Source organism: Gigantopelta aegis, chromosome 3 (assembly GCF_016097555.1).
Source record: "Gigantopelta aegis isolate Gae_Host chromosome 3, Gae_host_genome, whole genome shotgun sequence".
NCBI classification, from domain to species: domain Eukaryota; kingdom Metazoa; phylum Mollusca; class Gastropoda; order Neomphalida; family Peltospiridae; genus Gigantopelta; species Gigantopelta aegis.
In genome coordinates, this window is record NC_054701.1 from 87,116,932 (window position 1) to 87,135,155 (window position 18,224).

At 34.6% G+C, this 18,224-nt stretch overlaps 1 protein-coding gene across 1 annotated transcript in view; it reads right to left on the reverse strand.

Moving 5' to 3' along the window:
* Window positions 1-13,175: 13,175 nt before the first annotated feature.
* The window catches only part of LOC121368919 (A disintegrin and metalloproteinase with thrombospondin motifs 9-like), a 129,710-nt gene continuing 124,661 nt past the window's right edge, over window positions 13,176-18,224 (reverse strand). Inside the window, exons 33-39 of the mRNA XM_041493678.1 lie at window positions 17,743-17,875; window positions 17,121-17,212; window positions 16,209-16,297; window positions 15,625-15,764; window positions 14,928-15,019; window positions 13,733-13,837; window positions 13,176-13,268 (exon numbers count right to left, since the gene is read on the reverse strand). Coding sequence (XP_041349612.1) covers window positions 13,176-13,268; window positions 13,733-13,837; window positions 14,928-15,019; window positions 15,625-15,764; window positions 16,209-16,297; window positions 17,121-17,212; window positions 17,743-17,875 — 744 coding nt within the window. The remainder of the gene's footprint in view (window positions 13,269-13,732; window positions 13,838-14,927; window positions 15,020-15,624; window positions 15,765-16,208; window positions 16,298-17,120; window positions 17,213-17,742; window positions 17,876-18,224) is intronic.

The window sequence follows — 18,224 nt, forward strand, 5'->3', positions numbered from 1 at the left end:
AAAGCGTGAATCCTGGGGATTACGACAATTATTTAAGGTGGTCCATAAATATGATACCTATTTTTTTATTATGTTTTTTTTTTTTTTAAACATATCTGTTCCATGCCTGTATCCCCACCGGCACATGTTCTACGATTGCGCATGATACAACAAACAAGAAACCACGAGCACGAGCTAAACTAGAGCTCAAAAGGGGGAGGGGGAGGAGGCGAGGAGGGTACCAGAGCAGGGGCGGCAGTGTAAAATATAGTGGTACGACTCTTCTTTCATATTCATTTGAGGACATTTTCACAGATACAACAAATATAACCCACAAAAGTTCCTCTGTGAAAAGTGTCAGGCCGTGCGCCGTCCCTGCAGTGGTGTAGGAAGGGGGCCTACGGGAACCCACCCCCACCCCCATCAACCTTCTTTTTTTTTTAAACTATTAAATTTTCTAAAATCATATATACACATGTATATACATAGTGTGGATTCCTCCACCCCCCTCCCACCCCCATCCCAATATAAAACCCTGCCTACGCCAAATCTATCTAAACCGGCATTATGTGTAAACCGGCACAGTTTTAAAGTCCCGTTCAGCTACCGTTAATTTATTAAAAAAAAAAAAAAATTCTATAAACACCGGATGCCTTCTATTCCGAACGTCGGATGCAAATTCAAGAACAAAAGAACCTTTCATGTAGTAATTAGCTCTGATCTGAATACATATTTTTATTACAGTCAAATGTTAATATCCCACTTTTAAAAGTCGGGACTGAATTTGTGTCCTGCTTTTCACATGTAGGTAGGTAACTAGGTTAACGTGCTTATATACCACTTCCTCACCAATCGAGGTACCATTAGAGTAGATGTACAGATGTGTTAAGACCAAAATGTCCAAACTAGCGTCTGTTAAGAATCAGCTGTTTTTCGAACAATCATTATCTGCTGTTGGCATGTTGACCTACTAACAGAACGCCTGATGCTACGTCACAGGTCTAATGCGGGTCAAATCGACTGAGCAATGTGTTTTTCCCCCAAGCGTTTTACAAACAGTCACTTTATTAATAACTGGGATGGTATTTTTGTTTTTAATTTTTAATACTGTAATATTTATGTACTTGTTTTATATACTGTGTATTAATAATGTGCCATGATTGTGAATCTTTAAACTATGACATACCAAAAACATTAAATTCTTATTCATCTGGCGCACCAGACATCCAGCTTATTTTTAAAGGCCGTGGTAGTTGCTGTCTTGTATGTGGAAAGTGCATCTAAAATACCCATTTTCTCTCTAATGTTTAAACTCCAATACCAGAAGATTAAAAAATCAATGTGCTCTAGTGGTGTCGTTACTCAAAGCAAACTTAAATTGTTAAGTTGTCAAGATACATACATTTTTTGTTTCACATAACATTACTTTTAAGCTTCTATAAACACCAGACCCCTTCTTTTCTCAAGTCCGTGTATATGCTCCTGGCTACCACAGTAGGCCTACAGCAAATATTTTATAAAGGAGTAGGATACGTAGAAATGTGTAAGGGATGCATACTCGGTGACTATTTAACCTAAACGTGTTCCATTTACTTCTAAACGATGAGTCAGAATTACCAAAGATGTGACATCCAATAGTCGTTGATTAAGTGGTGTCATTAATGAGATTTCTTCATAAACGAGGACGGATCAGTGTGTATGTTTGCAGACATTGCCCACAGCTAATCTCATTCCGCTAGGGATCCAGTCAAAAGTTTTGGAATAATGTCCGATTTTAACATCATTTGCTTTCTTTTTAGACGGAGAAAGGTCTCTATGTACAACTGCAGACATTGTCCACAGGAGACATCTCATTCCATCATGGAACACAGTCTCAAATTTTTGAGGCGGGACGTAGCCCAGTGGTACAGCGCTCGGTGTGAGATCGATCCCCGTCGGTGGCCCCATTGCGCTATTTCTCGTTCCAGCCAGTGCACAACGACTGGTATATCAAAGGCCGTGGTATGTACTACCTTGTCTGTGGGATGGTGCATATAAAAGATCCCTTGCTCCTGATCGAAAAGAGTAGCTCATGAAGTGGCGACAGCGGGTTTCTTCTCTCAATATCTGTTTGGTCCTTAACCATATGTCTGGCGCCATATAACCGTAAATAAAAATGTGTTGAGTGCGTCGTTAAATAAAACATTTAAAAATAATAATAATTCAGTCTCACATTTTGGAATCGCGGTCGTGTTCAACCTAATTTGCTTTATTCCTAAGCTGGTAAGGGTCGAAGTGTTTATATCTGCAGACAGTTCATAGGACGTATTTGATTCCGCTACAAGACACATGTACTTTATTCCTAAGCTGGTAAGGGTCGAAGTGTTTATATCTGCAGACAGTTCATAGGACATATTTGATTCCGCTACAAGACACATGTACTTTCTTTCATTTTCGAATCGTGCTTTATTCGAAAACAAAGGGTCAAAATGTATATATTTGCAGACTGTCCCAAAGATTTTACATCCAATAGCTCCAGTGGTGTCGTTAAACAAAACAAACTTTAACTGCCCCAAAGAAGCACTAAGTCTTCTATTTCAGAATCATGGGGGTTGTCATGTGACTATAAAAATAACCCACCTTTTCTTCCATCTCAGTAGTAATCTTGGTTACTTTTATTTATAATCCTTGGTAGACCTGAGATTGCGAATATATTTGTAAACTTGCCAGTGGGAATATACCTTTAAGATTTGGAATCATGGAATTTACCATTGGAATAAATATTGTTTAAACTAGAATCATGATTGTTTCCAACCTAGGAAATACCTCACTCCACAACGGGATGCGTATCAAACTGTGGAACCGTGGCATCAACCTACGTGCTTTCTTTCTAGACGTGCAAGGGTTAAGGTGTGTATATAAAGTAAAGTTTGTTTTATTTAACGACGCCACTAGAGCACATTGATTTTTAATCTTATCATCGGCTATTGGACGTCAAACATATGGTCATTCTGACACTGTTTTTAGAGGAAACCCGCTGTCGCCACATAGGCTACTCTTCTTTACGACAGGCAGCAAGGGATCTTTTATTTGCGCTTCCCACAGGCAGGATAGCACAAACCATGGCCTTTGTTGAACCAGTTATGGATCACTGGTCGGTGCAAGTGGTTTACACCTACCCATTGAGCCTTGCGGAGCACTCACTCAGGGTTTGGAGTCGGTATTTGGATTAAAAATCCCATGCCTCGACTGGGATCCGAACCCAGTACCTACCAGCCTGTAGACCGATGGCCTGCCACGACGCCACCGAGGCCGGTAAGGTGTGTATATGTGCAGACACGGTCCACAGGACATATCTCATTCTACTACAAGGTACGATCTCCCACTTTAAGATTAATGGCCGATTTTAACCTAATTTGCTTTTTGTTTTCTAACCGGGGAAGTGTGTACATATATTTTCAGACATTTTCCACAGGAAATATCTCATTCTAAAGAAAGAAAGAAATAAATGTTTTATTCAACGACGCACTCAACACATTTTATTTACGGTTATATGGCGTCAGACATATGGTTAAGGACCACACAAATTTTGAGAGGAAACCCGCTGTCGCCACTATATGGGCTACTCTTCCGATTAGCAGCAAAGGATCTTTTATTTGCGCTTCCCACAGGCAGGATCGCACAAACCATGGCCTTCGTTGAACCAGTTATGGATCATTGGTCGGTGCAAGTGGTTTACACCTACCCATTGAGCCTCGCGGAGCACTCACTCAGGGTTTGGAGTCAGTATCTGGATTAAAAATTCCATGCCTCGACTGGGATCCGAACCCAGTACCTACCAGCCTGTAGACCGATGGCCTACCACGACGCCGGTAACACGGACTGAATGCATTCCTTGTTGGAAAACATGCATTTGCGTTTGCCATTAGCCCTAGTTCATCAAGATAAACCTCGACAATATGTCGCATGAACAAAGTTATCCATTGATGTCACCAACAGCATTCCGACACTGAATGCACGTGCAACATGTTTTGTAGTGGAGCATATGCGCTCTGGGGTATATTTGAGTGTTGAAATACAGCAACACTTTTCTAATGTGTATACCTTTTTGGGAGTATATTTCACGGAGAAATAACAAAAACGAATCATAAACTGAAATTTATTTATGTGGCATTTGTCACGTACACAGACACAAGAAAAACAACAACACTAATATTACCATTTTCAATCGATTGTACATGTAATCAGCTGACATACTCACGGATACAGACACACACGTGACTATATAAAACTGACAGCCGATTGGCTGGGAGGGCACGCAGAAACCAAGTGAACCAACATGAACAGATAATGCAGATACCATTACAGAACTGCTGACCTCTGTAAAACAAGGCCGTGCCTAGCTACAGTAACTATAAGGGTGGGGTGGAGCATTAAATAGAACCACAATGTAGTAATGTAGTGACATCTCCAGCTTAGACACTGAGTGCACTTGAACTAAGCCTGATGAGGGGTTTTTATATTTATTTATTTTTTTATTGGGGAGAGGAATGGCCCCGACTTGGTAATGAAGTCACCACATTTGTTATTATTTTTTTAAATAAGACAGTAAACAATAAACTGGTCTCCCGAAATTATGTAGGAGAACAGTTGATCTCAGTGTTAAATTCACAGTAATCCTGAGTAAAATAAATTAGCGATATCAGCGTGTGATAGGGCGAGTTTTTCGTCCATGCAGAAATCGTTTTGCGTGAGCAGATGCGAGCGAGAGCAAAACTGCAATTTTGTAGCTTACTATAGAAAATAAATATGTTGTTTTTGACTGCTGTCTAAAGGTACATATAAGATATGCACAAAATAAACTTGGATACACGAATCTGTGTTTTAACTATGAACAATCATCTTTAGATCGCTTTCTGCGAGTAAAAAAACAAACAAACGATTTATGTTTATTCTGGTGAATTAAAAAAATATATATCAACAAACTTAACCCATTGAACTCAGTAATTGGCAACACGAATGGAAAATACTAATTTAATGCAAAGTATCATACAAGGAGAGGCAACTGGCTTGTTAAAGAAACCCATATTGCTCAAAACAAAAGTTTACAAGAAGAAAACAAAAGCAATAGAAAACCGTTAGAATAGCGGTTTCATCAGCATTCTGTTACAAGACCATTTAACCTTGCAAGTTGGGGGTTATTATTATGTGGGCTATACATTGTTTTAATTCTCTTTTAAACAATTAAATATTACTTTTGAAAAAGAACCTTTCAGTTTACTTATTCTTAATAGGAGAGGACCATAAATGGATCATTAGATTACTTTTTAATTATAGATCGTCTCTCCCCTGAGCCCTTGAAGATAAAATGGTCTGTTCCTTAGTATATTTCATATACATCTACTAAACCATCTCACAAGGAATGAGGCAATCATACTATAGTATTTTAAAATGCACACAAGCAAATGCCACACATCAAAAAATGTATCAAATAGGCAAATGACAAGAAAGTGGTGAACTGTTGCTAATAACACAAAAAAGCATTAAAAACACATTGAAATGACAAGTCTGGTACAACATATGGTTAAACATGCGTAGAAATCACACGTACAAGAATGGTTTTCAAATTATGCTGATTTTATTTATACAATTTGTTGTGATCTCTTTGACATGTTGTGAAGCACTATACACTGATGGCCATGTTAGCCACAATTAAAAGGTTACTAGGATTCATTCAAGAAATGTGAATCATAAAATGATTAACATGATTTTCAAATTATATACAGTAAACATACATAAACATTTCAATATGTATGGTAATAATGAATGGATGAAATCAAATACTTATCAAACAGAATTTAAATATAAAATATTTACACTTCAAAAATGTATGTTGTATATGTTTAATATTCTTTACTGTTTAATTAAGAACATTCTAGGGTAAAGCAACACAAAATTTCATAATTTTCTACAGCAATTCAAGGGACATTTGGATGGTTGGATGTTTTGTCTGACTATTGAAGTATCGGACTAGCAGAATTATATGAATAAGATTAGACGCAGTAAGCAAAAATAATGATTAATATCATCAAATGAAATACACAGACAACAAAACTACTTTCCAATAAACAAATAATAATAAACTGGCAACAACAAAACCAAATAATATAAAAAGTAAAATATTTAATAAAAACTAACCAGGTTTTAAAATAAAAATTATATGTGAAAATCTTGAACAAGCTGGAAACCACCAGCCAATATAGTCGGACCTCGTTACAATGACCATGTTCGTCCCTGGGTCACTTTGTCGTCATATCGAAATTGCTGTTGTAAAAATTTGTTTTATTTAATGACACCACTAGAGCACATTGATTTTTTAATCATTGGCTATTGTGTGTCAATAATAGCATGGGATATTTTATATGCACCATCCCACAGACAGGATAGCACATACCATATCATTTAATATACCAGTTGTGGTGTACTGGCTGGAATGAGAAATAGCCCAATGGGCCCACCAACAGGGATGGATCACAGACCATTATTAAATCCTAAGTATATTATTATTAATCAAGGCACATTTACTGTCAATCTAATCAATTGGTACCTACGTCGTTGACAAAATGTCATAAAACTAGTAGACTTGATTGTTCGAAATTAATTCTTTAATTGACTGAGACTAAAGACTTATGTTCAAAAGCAATATACGTCTACAGATTTAGCCGACATAGGTAACTCGGACATCATTTGACAGTCGGTCAGCTCATGACGAAATCAAGGATGACAAACGGCTGTGTGTACTGCCAACCTGCTATGGCATCTGTGATTATGTAATGTCTTTGTAAAGAGGTGTTTTCAGACGTTGGATGCATGTTTGTTCCTAGTTTGCTCTGTCGGTGTCGGAAGGTGTGAATTCAATTGTAATGGACAGAATAACATTGATGTACGTTCATTCCCGACATTTTGTGGTCGGATGGTGTAAATGTCGTAGTAATGACGGCTGTTGCAACGAGGTCCGACTGTATGTCTATTTGTACTGTGATTTTTGTCAGTGGTCTGTACACCACTTTTCTGAGTATTTTGCAACTATAGTATAATACTGAGAGGACTATTGCCAAGGTTACCAGGAGTGGTTTGGTTTATAGAGTGAATATTGTGTGGGAATGGGTGTGGTAGGTGAGTCAACTAGCTCCACAATCAAACAATCAAAACCCGCAAAAATCAATATTTTAAAGTAGATAAAGATGGCTGCCCAGAAGTGTCGAAAGAGCAATGGGCCCTAACTATGAAAATTATACATTTTCCCCAATCCCAGTTCAAAAGCAAATTAATATATATCTGCCCTTCGCCCTCCCCCTTAGTTGCTGAACAAATAGTTATGTTTGTGTCAACCAAAATGATTACCCCTGCTAATAAGACAGGTCAAGAAATTTATGCAGAGCAATTTTATCCTGAATTTGGGACTGTAAGTTATAGAGCTATGTAGGGGAGGGTGGGTAGGGAGAGAGAGAGAGAGAGAGAGAGAGAGAGAGAGAGAGAGAGAGAGAGAGAGAGAGAGAGAGAGAGATCATCAGTCAAATAACCAAACAACAGAATAATTACTTCCACAAATGACTGAGATTGCAAACATGGCAATAGATGATACAACTGCCAACAAATCACATAAATCAATGAGGTAATATGGGTTATACTGGCAGTGAGCAATCAGAATTATAAATCAGAGTATAAAGACAATAAAAACTGCATCACACTTCTACTATGATGACTAAAATAATGTCTGAAAAAACAACACAATCTATAGTCACTTGCAGAACAAGAACAGATAATATTTAGTACACATGAACACCATGATGCTACAGAATTAGCATTCAGGACATGTGAACATGATCATGCTACATAAATAGCTATAGTGCATATGAACACCATGATGGTACACACACAGCATTTAGTACATGTGAACACCATGACACTACACAAAGCATTTAGTACATGTGAACACCATGATGCTACATAAACAGCATTTGGTACGTGTGAACATCATTATGCTAGACAAATAGCATTTAGTACATGTGAACATCTTGGTGGTACACAATTAGCATTTAGTACATGTGAACACCATACTAACATTCAGTACATGTGAACACCATACTAACATTCAGTACATGTGAACACCATACTAACATTTAGTACATGTGAACACCATACTAACATTTAGTACATGTGAACACCATAATAACATTTAGTACATGTGAACTTCTAGTACTGGAACTATTTGGTGCATACATATGAACATGCTGATGTTTGGAAACATTTAGTGTATAATGAACATACTGCTGCTAAGAAACTAACGATGGAATCCACTGAACACATCGATGCTACATACCGTAAGTAATGAACTACAATGAACATTTTGACCATGTATGTATTTATTAATGGACTACAATGAACATTTTGACCATGTATGTATTTATTAATGGACTACAATGAACATTTTGACGATACATGTATTTATGTAAAAGAAATTCAGCTACTGCTAATAGTCGCCAGTTGCATACGTTCACTGCTGCCTTATTATTATTTTTATGTCCTTCATCCACCATGATTAATAAAAGTTTTTAAAAGAACTTCAAATACAGACTGAATATGTTTTCATCATTTGTGAGGAAAAGGAGACAATAGGTGGGCAAAGTCAAAATTAATGTGTTTGTATTTTGTGTTCAAAGTGGACCTAATGTTGTGTGCCAGTATGTCAACAATTCATCCCACTGCAACTGCAGCTTACTGTAGAAAATAAATATGTTGTTTTTGACTGCTTTTTAAAGGTACAGGTAAAAAGGATCTTTAATAGTCACAAACCATTTAAATACATCTGGGGATATGTTGGAAATAAAAATGTATTTAACAAGGTTATCAATATTTATAGAAAAATAATTTGCTTTCCATAGCAGCAATATTTTATTTTAAACAAGTAACTTGGATTCAAATGCAGTAATATCTGAAGAAAAGTGTTCTGGTTTTAAAATAGTAATATTTGTTGAAAACTTATTTGGTTTTAAGAGCAATAATATTTGTAAAAAAATTGGTCTGACTTTAGGAGTAGCAGTATTTGTAGAAAAGTAGTTTTAGATTTAGGAGTAGCAATATTTATAGAAAATAAAATTAAGTCTAGTTTCAAGAGTAGCAATATTTAAAGAAACCTTGTCTAGATTTAAGAGTAGCAATATTTATAGAAACATTGTCTAGATTTAAGAGTAGCAATATTTATAGAAAATGTAATCTAGACTCAAAAGTAACAATATCTACAAAAAATTACCCAAATGACTATCTGTGAAGATCTACGGTCTCAAGATAGCAGTCGACAATATTCATAGTATAATTTATATACAAAAAAAAAAAAAAAACTTTATTAAAAACAACAAACAACATATGACCAGAATTCAAATATATAAATGAAATGTACATATAAATTATTTTAAAATGTTAAATGCTGATCTTAAGGGGTTATAAATATGGAGGTATTCACAGTTTTAATATCTATACAGTCACACACACACACACACACACATGCTCACACACACACACACGCACACACACACACACACTAACAAACAAAATGTTTAATTACAGGTAATGACTGGATAACTCTTTGCCGCAGTCATGCAGTAAATGTTAAACAAAATAATATTGTACATAGAGAAAGAGGGATGATTAAAAATATCAAAACTGCCTTAAGCAGGCATCAGTTTAAATACTTAAGGTACTTTATTTATCTTAAACCATCAGACATAAGGCTCATAGGTACTGGGTTCGAGTCCCACCTGAGGCAATGGGTAGATATAAAGCCACATACACTGAGTTTCACCCACTTCATAGGTGTAATTATGTGTGTGTCTTCTGACTGTATGACCCAAAATGTGAGATGATTACCCGGCATGCACTGCAGGTTCCGTGTACGCCTGGCTTGAGTTATACTGAGATAGATCAACTGACAGCAAGCGTGGAGCACGGCCCTGTTAAGTCAACTCATACCGAAATGGAATATTGCAGCCTCATCATCATCTTTATGTTTTTGTGATGTCCCAACAAAACAAAAATGTCTTTGTTTAATTAACTGATGAACACTACCAGGTTAATAAACTAATGAATCAGTTTAATTAATGAATGAACCAGTTTAATTAATTAATGAACCAGTTTAATTAATTAATGAACCAGTTTAATTAACTAATGAACCAGTTTAATAAACTGATGAACCAGTTTAATTAACTAATGAACCAGTTTAATTAATTAATGAACCAGTTTAATTAACTGATGAACCAGTTTAATAAACTGATGAACCAGTTTAATAAACTGATGAACCAATTTAATTAACTAATGAACCATGCAGTTTAATTAACTGATGAACCAGTTTAATTAACTGATGAACCATTTTAATTAACTGATGAACCAGTTTAATTAACTGATGAACCAGTTTAATTAACTGATGAACCAGTTTAATAAACTGATGAACCAATTTAATTAACTAATGAACCATGCAGTTTAATTAACTAATGAACCAGTTTAATTAACTAATGAACCAGTTTAATTAACTAATGAACCAGTTTAATTTAATGAACCAGTTTAATTAACTAATGAACCAGTTTAATTAACTGATGAACCAGTTTAATTAACTAATGAACCAGTTTAATAAACTGATGAACCGGTTTAATTAACTAATGAACCATGCAGTTTAATTAACTAATGAACCAGTTTAATTAAACCGATGAACACTACCAGTATTCACAGTACTGTAACTGTCTTGATACATTTCCACAATAAAACAATTAGTCTTGACTATCAAGGTACTGGTTGATCCAAACTCATACCCAGTTGAGATGAGCAGTAGGCCTACATTATTTAAACAGATTAACAATAAATTGTTGTTTCAACAGAAGAGCATCAAAATTAGATCAAATACATCCTTTTACATAATATCTTTAATAACAATGGACCTTTAAAAAAAAAATGTCATATTAACAAAGAATACTAACATAATTTAATATACCTAACATTCAGATATGGCTGTAAAAAGACAAAGTACAAATCCCAATGACTTGATTTCTAACAAACGTCTATTACTGAGATCAGTACAGCCACGTCAAGCTCAGTTAAACTATACATCATATATTTCATGTAGTTTTAATCCAAATGTCTAAAATATTAGCCCATAACAAAAGGAGAAATAAAATAACCTCCTGTTGGATCTCATAAATATTCACATTAAAAGAATTATTAAAAATAAATTATTAAAATTAAAAGGAAGAACTTTTAAACAAATATTTAAAAAATGTCCTACACATATTCAGACTGATTTCATAATAAAACAGTTCCTGCATTTTTTTTTTCAAAAGTGTATATATTTCCGTTTTTCATGCTCAAAAGTATGATACAACAAATTTTCAAATAAATTTATTTGAAAAACATATTTTGTTCAATGAATATTACTACATTCCCAGGTACATATTGTATCTAGGGCTGTTAAAAAAAACTACTCAATGCAAAGCATTTTTATATACTGGTACCCCCTCCAATCCCTGTAACATTTTGTAATGCTAAGACCACTCCCCATTCTAAAATTATGTAACGCTTATGGATATCACTGTTATTATGACATTTTAACCAATATTATTGGATTTTTTGTTTTTATTTCTATTTGTTTGGTTTGGTAATGAATTCTAGATGGAAAATAATCTGTTAAAGAACAAAATAGCAATGATTGAGTTAACTTTACTTTATAATTAAAAATGAGACAATTGCTTTGAAAACATTATGCACTTCTTGACAACAACCGTACTATTTTGTAACTCATCTCATGATATCACCTGAAAGAGTGTTATGTAATTGTTGAACAGCCCTAATGTAGAATCACTGTGTCAAGTTACAAGTACATTCTTTCAAAAGTACAGTATAGATTGGACACAAAAAAGCATACAAATTATGCAGACTGGATGAAAAACAAATCCACTTTGGATCATGGAAATCTATAAAATGATCTCATTAACAAAGAAATATAAAATGAAATTTAACAAAATGCTGCTTTTATTAAAGTAACAATCAACGATAAAAAAATATGAAATGAAAAAGCCAAGAAAGTGGTAACACATGTACTAATTCAAAACAAAAACATCAACTGTTACTATGGCAATGCTGTCAATCACACTAACGTATTTAGGAAACAAATCGGCTAAGTAATCTCGTCTGTACTAACATTAGAAAGTAAACAACATTACTTCTCAGGTCCATAACTATTCTAAAATAACATAGGGGAGGAGGGCAGTGAAAACAAAAAAGTATCGGGCCACAGTTATAATAAGTTCTTCTTCAGTGGGATAAAAAGGCATTTTAAACTGTTCAAACCTTTCTGGAGAATAACTGCCCCCCTGCCTCCCTTCCTCCCCCACTAAGTACAGCCCTACTTCAAGTAAACAAATTCTTCATTTTTAAAAAGAACCAAATATATAAAAATAGCAAAACCGTAACAAAAGTTGAAAAAGGCTAGTGTACACATAAAAAAATTTGATAAATCTGTTTCCTTGCCGAGGCTTTTTACTATGCGTTGTTACCCTGGGGTTGGGACGGATCAAGTATCGTACAACAATAAATAAGTTGGTCCAAATATATATATGCTTCAATTCTTGCAATTTATACATGAAACTATTTACACAGCTAAACACAGTGGGGCCAAGACTAGTTTCTGAAATAAAAAAATAAAAAAACAATGATTAATTTAAAATTTTAATTATAATAAAACAAATTATAGGAAATATTTACAGTCAAAATAATATGTATAAAATTTGCAATGATTTATTTAATATATTACAAAGGGCAGCGTGACTCAGTTTTAATAATTTACTGTGTGATATGTGATCTTTGTTTCAAACATATTGTTTAGAACAGTTTCAGTAAAAAACATTATATAAGGTATCTTGGAATAAAGCATTAAAGAGCTAAAACAATAAGACACAGAATATCTTTTACATAAACATTCAGAAAAATAGGCACTTGGCTATATTACTAATTGAAAAAACAACCTGACCTTGGATGTAATTATTCTGAAAAAAGTTAATTAATTTTAATCACCAATGGTGGTCCAGTTTTATTTTAATTAAATTATTCCTATTGCATTTTTTTTTGGGTAATATTAACATAAATTAAGGTTAAAAAGTTACCTCCAGTGTGTTCTACTGAAACAGCTGAATTTGAAGGCCAGTTTTCATATCAGGGGAGCAAACTCCACAATAGCCTCCACAGACACCTCGGATTATTTCCCCATCCTAAAAGAGAATAAACCACCACATGAATTTCTCTATTCAGATTACAGGTCATATTTCTCTATTCAGATTACAGGTCATATTTCTCTATTCAGATTACAGGTCATATTTCTCTGCTTTATACTCATCTTAAAAGAAATTATAATTTTTTATTGAAATAATTATTAATGGTTATTATTAATCAATGATCAATGATGATCTAGTTTCATTTTCATAAAATTGGTCTTATCATAATTTTATGTTACATCATGCACATGATAATCTAAAAAGAAATATACATATATATATATATATATATATATATATATAGATAATTTACTTTCAATATACAACATTAGATGTTATCACTCTAAACACCTTTACCCATCAAACTCTATCAATAGATATATGCAATTTAAAAATCAATATATTCATTTAGCTACTTTAGTTACTCAATAATTCAGAAATTAGTTTTAACAAGCACTTACCCTCAGCCTCCAAATGCGCTGTGATGCTTTATTTCCCGCCAGGGTCCACGTCGTGTTCACAGAGACGATGAATCCAGTGCCCGCTAGATTAATGCTGAATCGTCCCTGTAATACACACAACACAGACTGAAGATTATAAACAGCATCCACTCCAGTTGAAAAAGAAAGTAAAATATAATTACAAACAATACAGACTGAAGATTATAAACAGCATCCACTCCAGCTGAAAAAGAAAGTAAAATATCACAACACAGACTGAAGATTATAAACAGCATCCACTCCAGTTGAAAAAGAAAGTAAAATATAATTACAAACAATACAGACTGAAGATTATAAACAGCATCCACTCCAGCTGAAAAAGAAAGTAAAATATCACAACACAGACTGAAGATTATAAACAGCTTCCACTCCAGTTGAAAAAGAAAGTAAAATATAACTTTTCCAACCCCTCAGTGGGCCCTATCTCTGATTGGGGGTTTTTCTATTCCAACCAGTGCTATACAATTGGTATATTAAAGGTATGTGCTGTCCTGTCTGTGCATACAACTCAAAATTAAACCTTCATATTTGAAACAATTGTAATACATTATAGTTCTTGATGACTCAAAACACTGATGGTGAACTCATGAAAACATTTATCATCTTTATATTTAATAAACTTTTAAAGAGGCTGTTTAAAGAGTTTGCTTCCATTGTGTCATGTTTCTGAGTAAACCGGCCTCAGTGGCGTCGTGGTTAGGCCATCGGTCTACAGGCTGGTAGGTACTGGGTTCGGATCCCAGTAGAGGCATGGGATTTTTAATCCAAATACCGACTCCAAACCCTGAGTGAGTGCTCCGCAAGGCTCAGTGGGTAAACCACTTGCACCGACCAGTGATCCATAACTGGTTCAACAAAGGCCATGGTTTGTGCTATCCTTCCTGTGGGAAGCGCAAATAAAAGATCCCTTGCTGCTAATTGGAAAGAGTAGCCCATGTAGCGACAGCGGGTTCCCTCTCCAAATCTGTGTGGTCCTTAACCATATGTCTGACGCCATATAACTGTAAATAAAATGTATTGAGTGCGTCGTTAAATAAAACATTTCTTCTTTTTTTGTTTCTGAGTAACTGATGTTTTGTGAACCAATCAGAAAAGGCAGTGAGTGATACTGACATATTTTGTTAGCCAATCAGAAAAGGCAGTGAGTGATACCAACCTGTGGGCAGGCATCTGAGCTGTAGCAGTCTCCAGCAGTACCGTATGGAATGAACTTGCCAGTGTGCACTGTACTGAACGTCCCATCGTTAACTGAAAGTACAAGTTAAACATATAGCCAGTCATTCTTCAGGGCTTAAAATTAATTTTATGGAGTGGGAAGCAATCTCTTTGTTTCACACATTTCAGGATGGAAGCAAACATTAGAACTTGAGTAGCAGTTGTATAAATTAGTGTTGAAATTTGACTTGAAGGGCAAGTTTTTGACAGCAATATGGAAGACTTGAGAAAAACATACATAAAAATATAAGATTCATAATGCTTCTGAAGATCAAGAATTCTTTAATATATCTGAAATACTGTCGAAAATTTAAGATGGAAAGGAAAAGCTGCTTATGAAGCTGATTATCGGAAAACATATTGTGTATTTCAAGACTTGTTCTTACACTTCAATATATTAAATCATTAGGTTCTCAACATCATACTAAAAATTCAATATAGGCTAACTTTTATAGCATAGGATAAAATTTTAAAATGGAGATGATTGTATGATTAAATGTGAATATTGCAATACAGTTCTATTTTTATGTACAATAAAGAACATTATTACCGAAGACCTACACTTAAATCTATACAAGGGTATGATGTTATAAAATATATACTATATATTAAGTATTACAACAATAAATATAACTTACAAATTATTCTGAGAGTATTTAGGTCAACTCTAATCTTTGAGTACGTTGTGTTGCCTGCTTGACGGTATGTCTTCTTTCGACACTTGTTGCACCAACCTGGTCGAGTACCATTGTAAGGACATATTCTGGGTCGCTTTAACCTGTGAAAGAGTTGTAATATTACAGATTTTAATATTTTTCGAATACAATATTCTGTAAGTGCATTTACTAATTCTAATGGCTTAAAGTAAATAAAGTTGCAATATAAAACACATTATAAAAATTAGTTTAGAAAAAGCTGTATTTTTTCTATTTTTACAAAAATTAATTAATTAAGTTATCTGGAAAACACTGATTAAAAAATAGAAGATTGAAGAGAGAAAATGTTAACAAACCTTTTGTCAAAAATCTCAGCATAATGTAAGAGTATTTATTATTGCTATGGTTCAAAGTAAATAAAGTTGTAAATATAAAACACAGTACAAAAATTAGTTTAGAAAAAACTGTATTTTTCTATTTTTACAAACTTAGTAATTAAGTAAGTTAATCTGGAAAATACTGATTAAAATGAAAAGTGAGAAGAAGGAGAAAGAACTCTAACAAACCTTTTGTCAAAAACCTCAGCATAGTTTTCACTTCTAGACAGTGTCAGGTACTCTAGTGGGGTCTGCTTTCTCATGTTCTTACAGTAAATCTGTCAAAGAGTAACAAAAATTAAAGAACTGGGAATAAAGTTAATCTACAATATGACAATTTCCTGCTGAGATTGTTGGGTTTTGAAGAAGATAAAATGTACTGGCAACCAGACAGCAAGACAAATCTTCAAGATCAGAATCTTTACAGCTGTCTGCTGGTGTCTTCTTAGCAGGCATTCAAGGTTATTGACACTTTAATGAGCATACAAACCATACTCCTGTTTGTTTTACCCTCCCCTTAAAAGCATTCATCACAAATATTGATTTCAAAACAAATATTTTTATCAGCATTTTTTAAAATTTATTTTAAAAAGCATTATTCACTGATATTAGGCCTCTTCCCCTATAGTGTACAGATTTTAAGAAATGTGAAAGTAAAGGAGAAAGAAGGAAATAGCTATCACATGACCAGAGTATATGACTCGACACATTTTATTTATGGTCATATGGCATCGAACATATGGTTAAGGACCACACAGATATTGAGAGAGGAAACCCGCTTTCGCAGCAAGGGATCTTTTATATACACCATCCAACAGACAGGATAATACATACCACGGCCTTTATTGCACCAGTTGTGGAGCACTGGCTGGAATGAGAAATAGCCCAATGGGCCCACTGATGGGGATCGATTCTTGATCGATCGCACATCAGGCGAGCGTAGTACCACTGAGCTACGTCCCGCCCCCAATTATACCAACAGAATAAGACTACTGGCTAACGATCACAGATCAGCAATTACTTTTGTTTTTAACTAATTTTAATTTTGTATTTCTTGTTACGTCTACAACTGGTTACATGATTACAAAATGCTACACTTACAGTGACGAGCTGATTGTTGACCAGAATCTTATAATCTCCGTCCATGCGGATAGTGGTTAGCTCCTTCAACTCCTTGCATGATCTCGCATAGCCTGGAAAAATAAACCACATGTCTGTAAACATCCAATAAAAACCAGTCTAGATTCATTGGAGGTGCAACTGTTGCTAGTCACAAAGCAATCCATTTGAATAACAAAGCAATGTATTTGAATCATAAAGCAATCCATTTGTATCACAAAGCAATCAATTTGAATCGCAAAACAATCCATTTGAATAAAAAAAAAAAATTCCATTTGTTAACTTGCAAGTAACAGATCATTAACTAATTTCCTGATAGAATGAAATGATAAATGATGTACGATTGCATGGTTACACTGATTCTGACCATGTCCAGACAATTCAAGCATCACTTGCATTCTAACTTCTACAGACACAAATTCTAATGTGACCAGGGCCATTCCTTAGTGGGTGGTGTTGGGGTGGGCAGTTACCTCCCTAAAATAATACAAAAACATTCCCTTTTAAGTTTAAATGCTGGAGGAGACTGTGGTCCACCTGGTAATAACAAATAACAATGAAGGAATATGACAGGTATTTTTGTTTGCTACTCATCTGAACTTACAAGGCCCATTGTAACATGAGCGGATTGATTTGGGCCGATAGAGTCTGACACATCTTCGTTTGGATCTCTTCTGCCCGGCACTGACACACTGAATAATTCTCCTCTGTTTCCCACTGCCACACTTCGCCGAACACTGAAACCAAATCATCTCTTTAGTTAAACAGTCCATAGAATACAAAAGGATAGGATTTTTGCAAGGAACGAAATGGCTGGTTACACTTTACTTATAAATAAAAATGAGTCATTGTTTTGAAAACATTACATAAATTTGACAAAAAACTCCTCCCCTTTAGAATAATATTTTGTAAAACATTCAATGATACCTTCTCATACCCCCTACCCCCAATCCTGGCATTATGTAATTGAATGGCCCCTTTGGTTGCTAGTCGTATTTCAAACTTCCATTTCTGAAAACACCCGAAACATGAAAAATTACACTTCTCAAGTTAATCAGAGCAAGAATGAAAGTGCAGTTTGTTCAA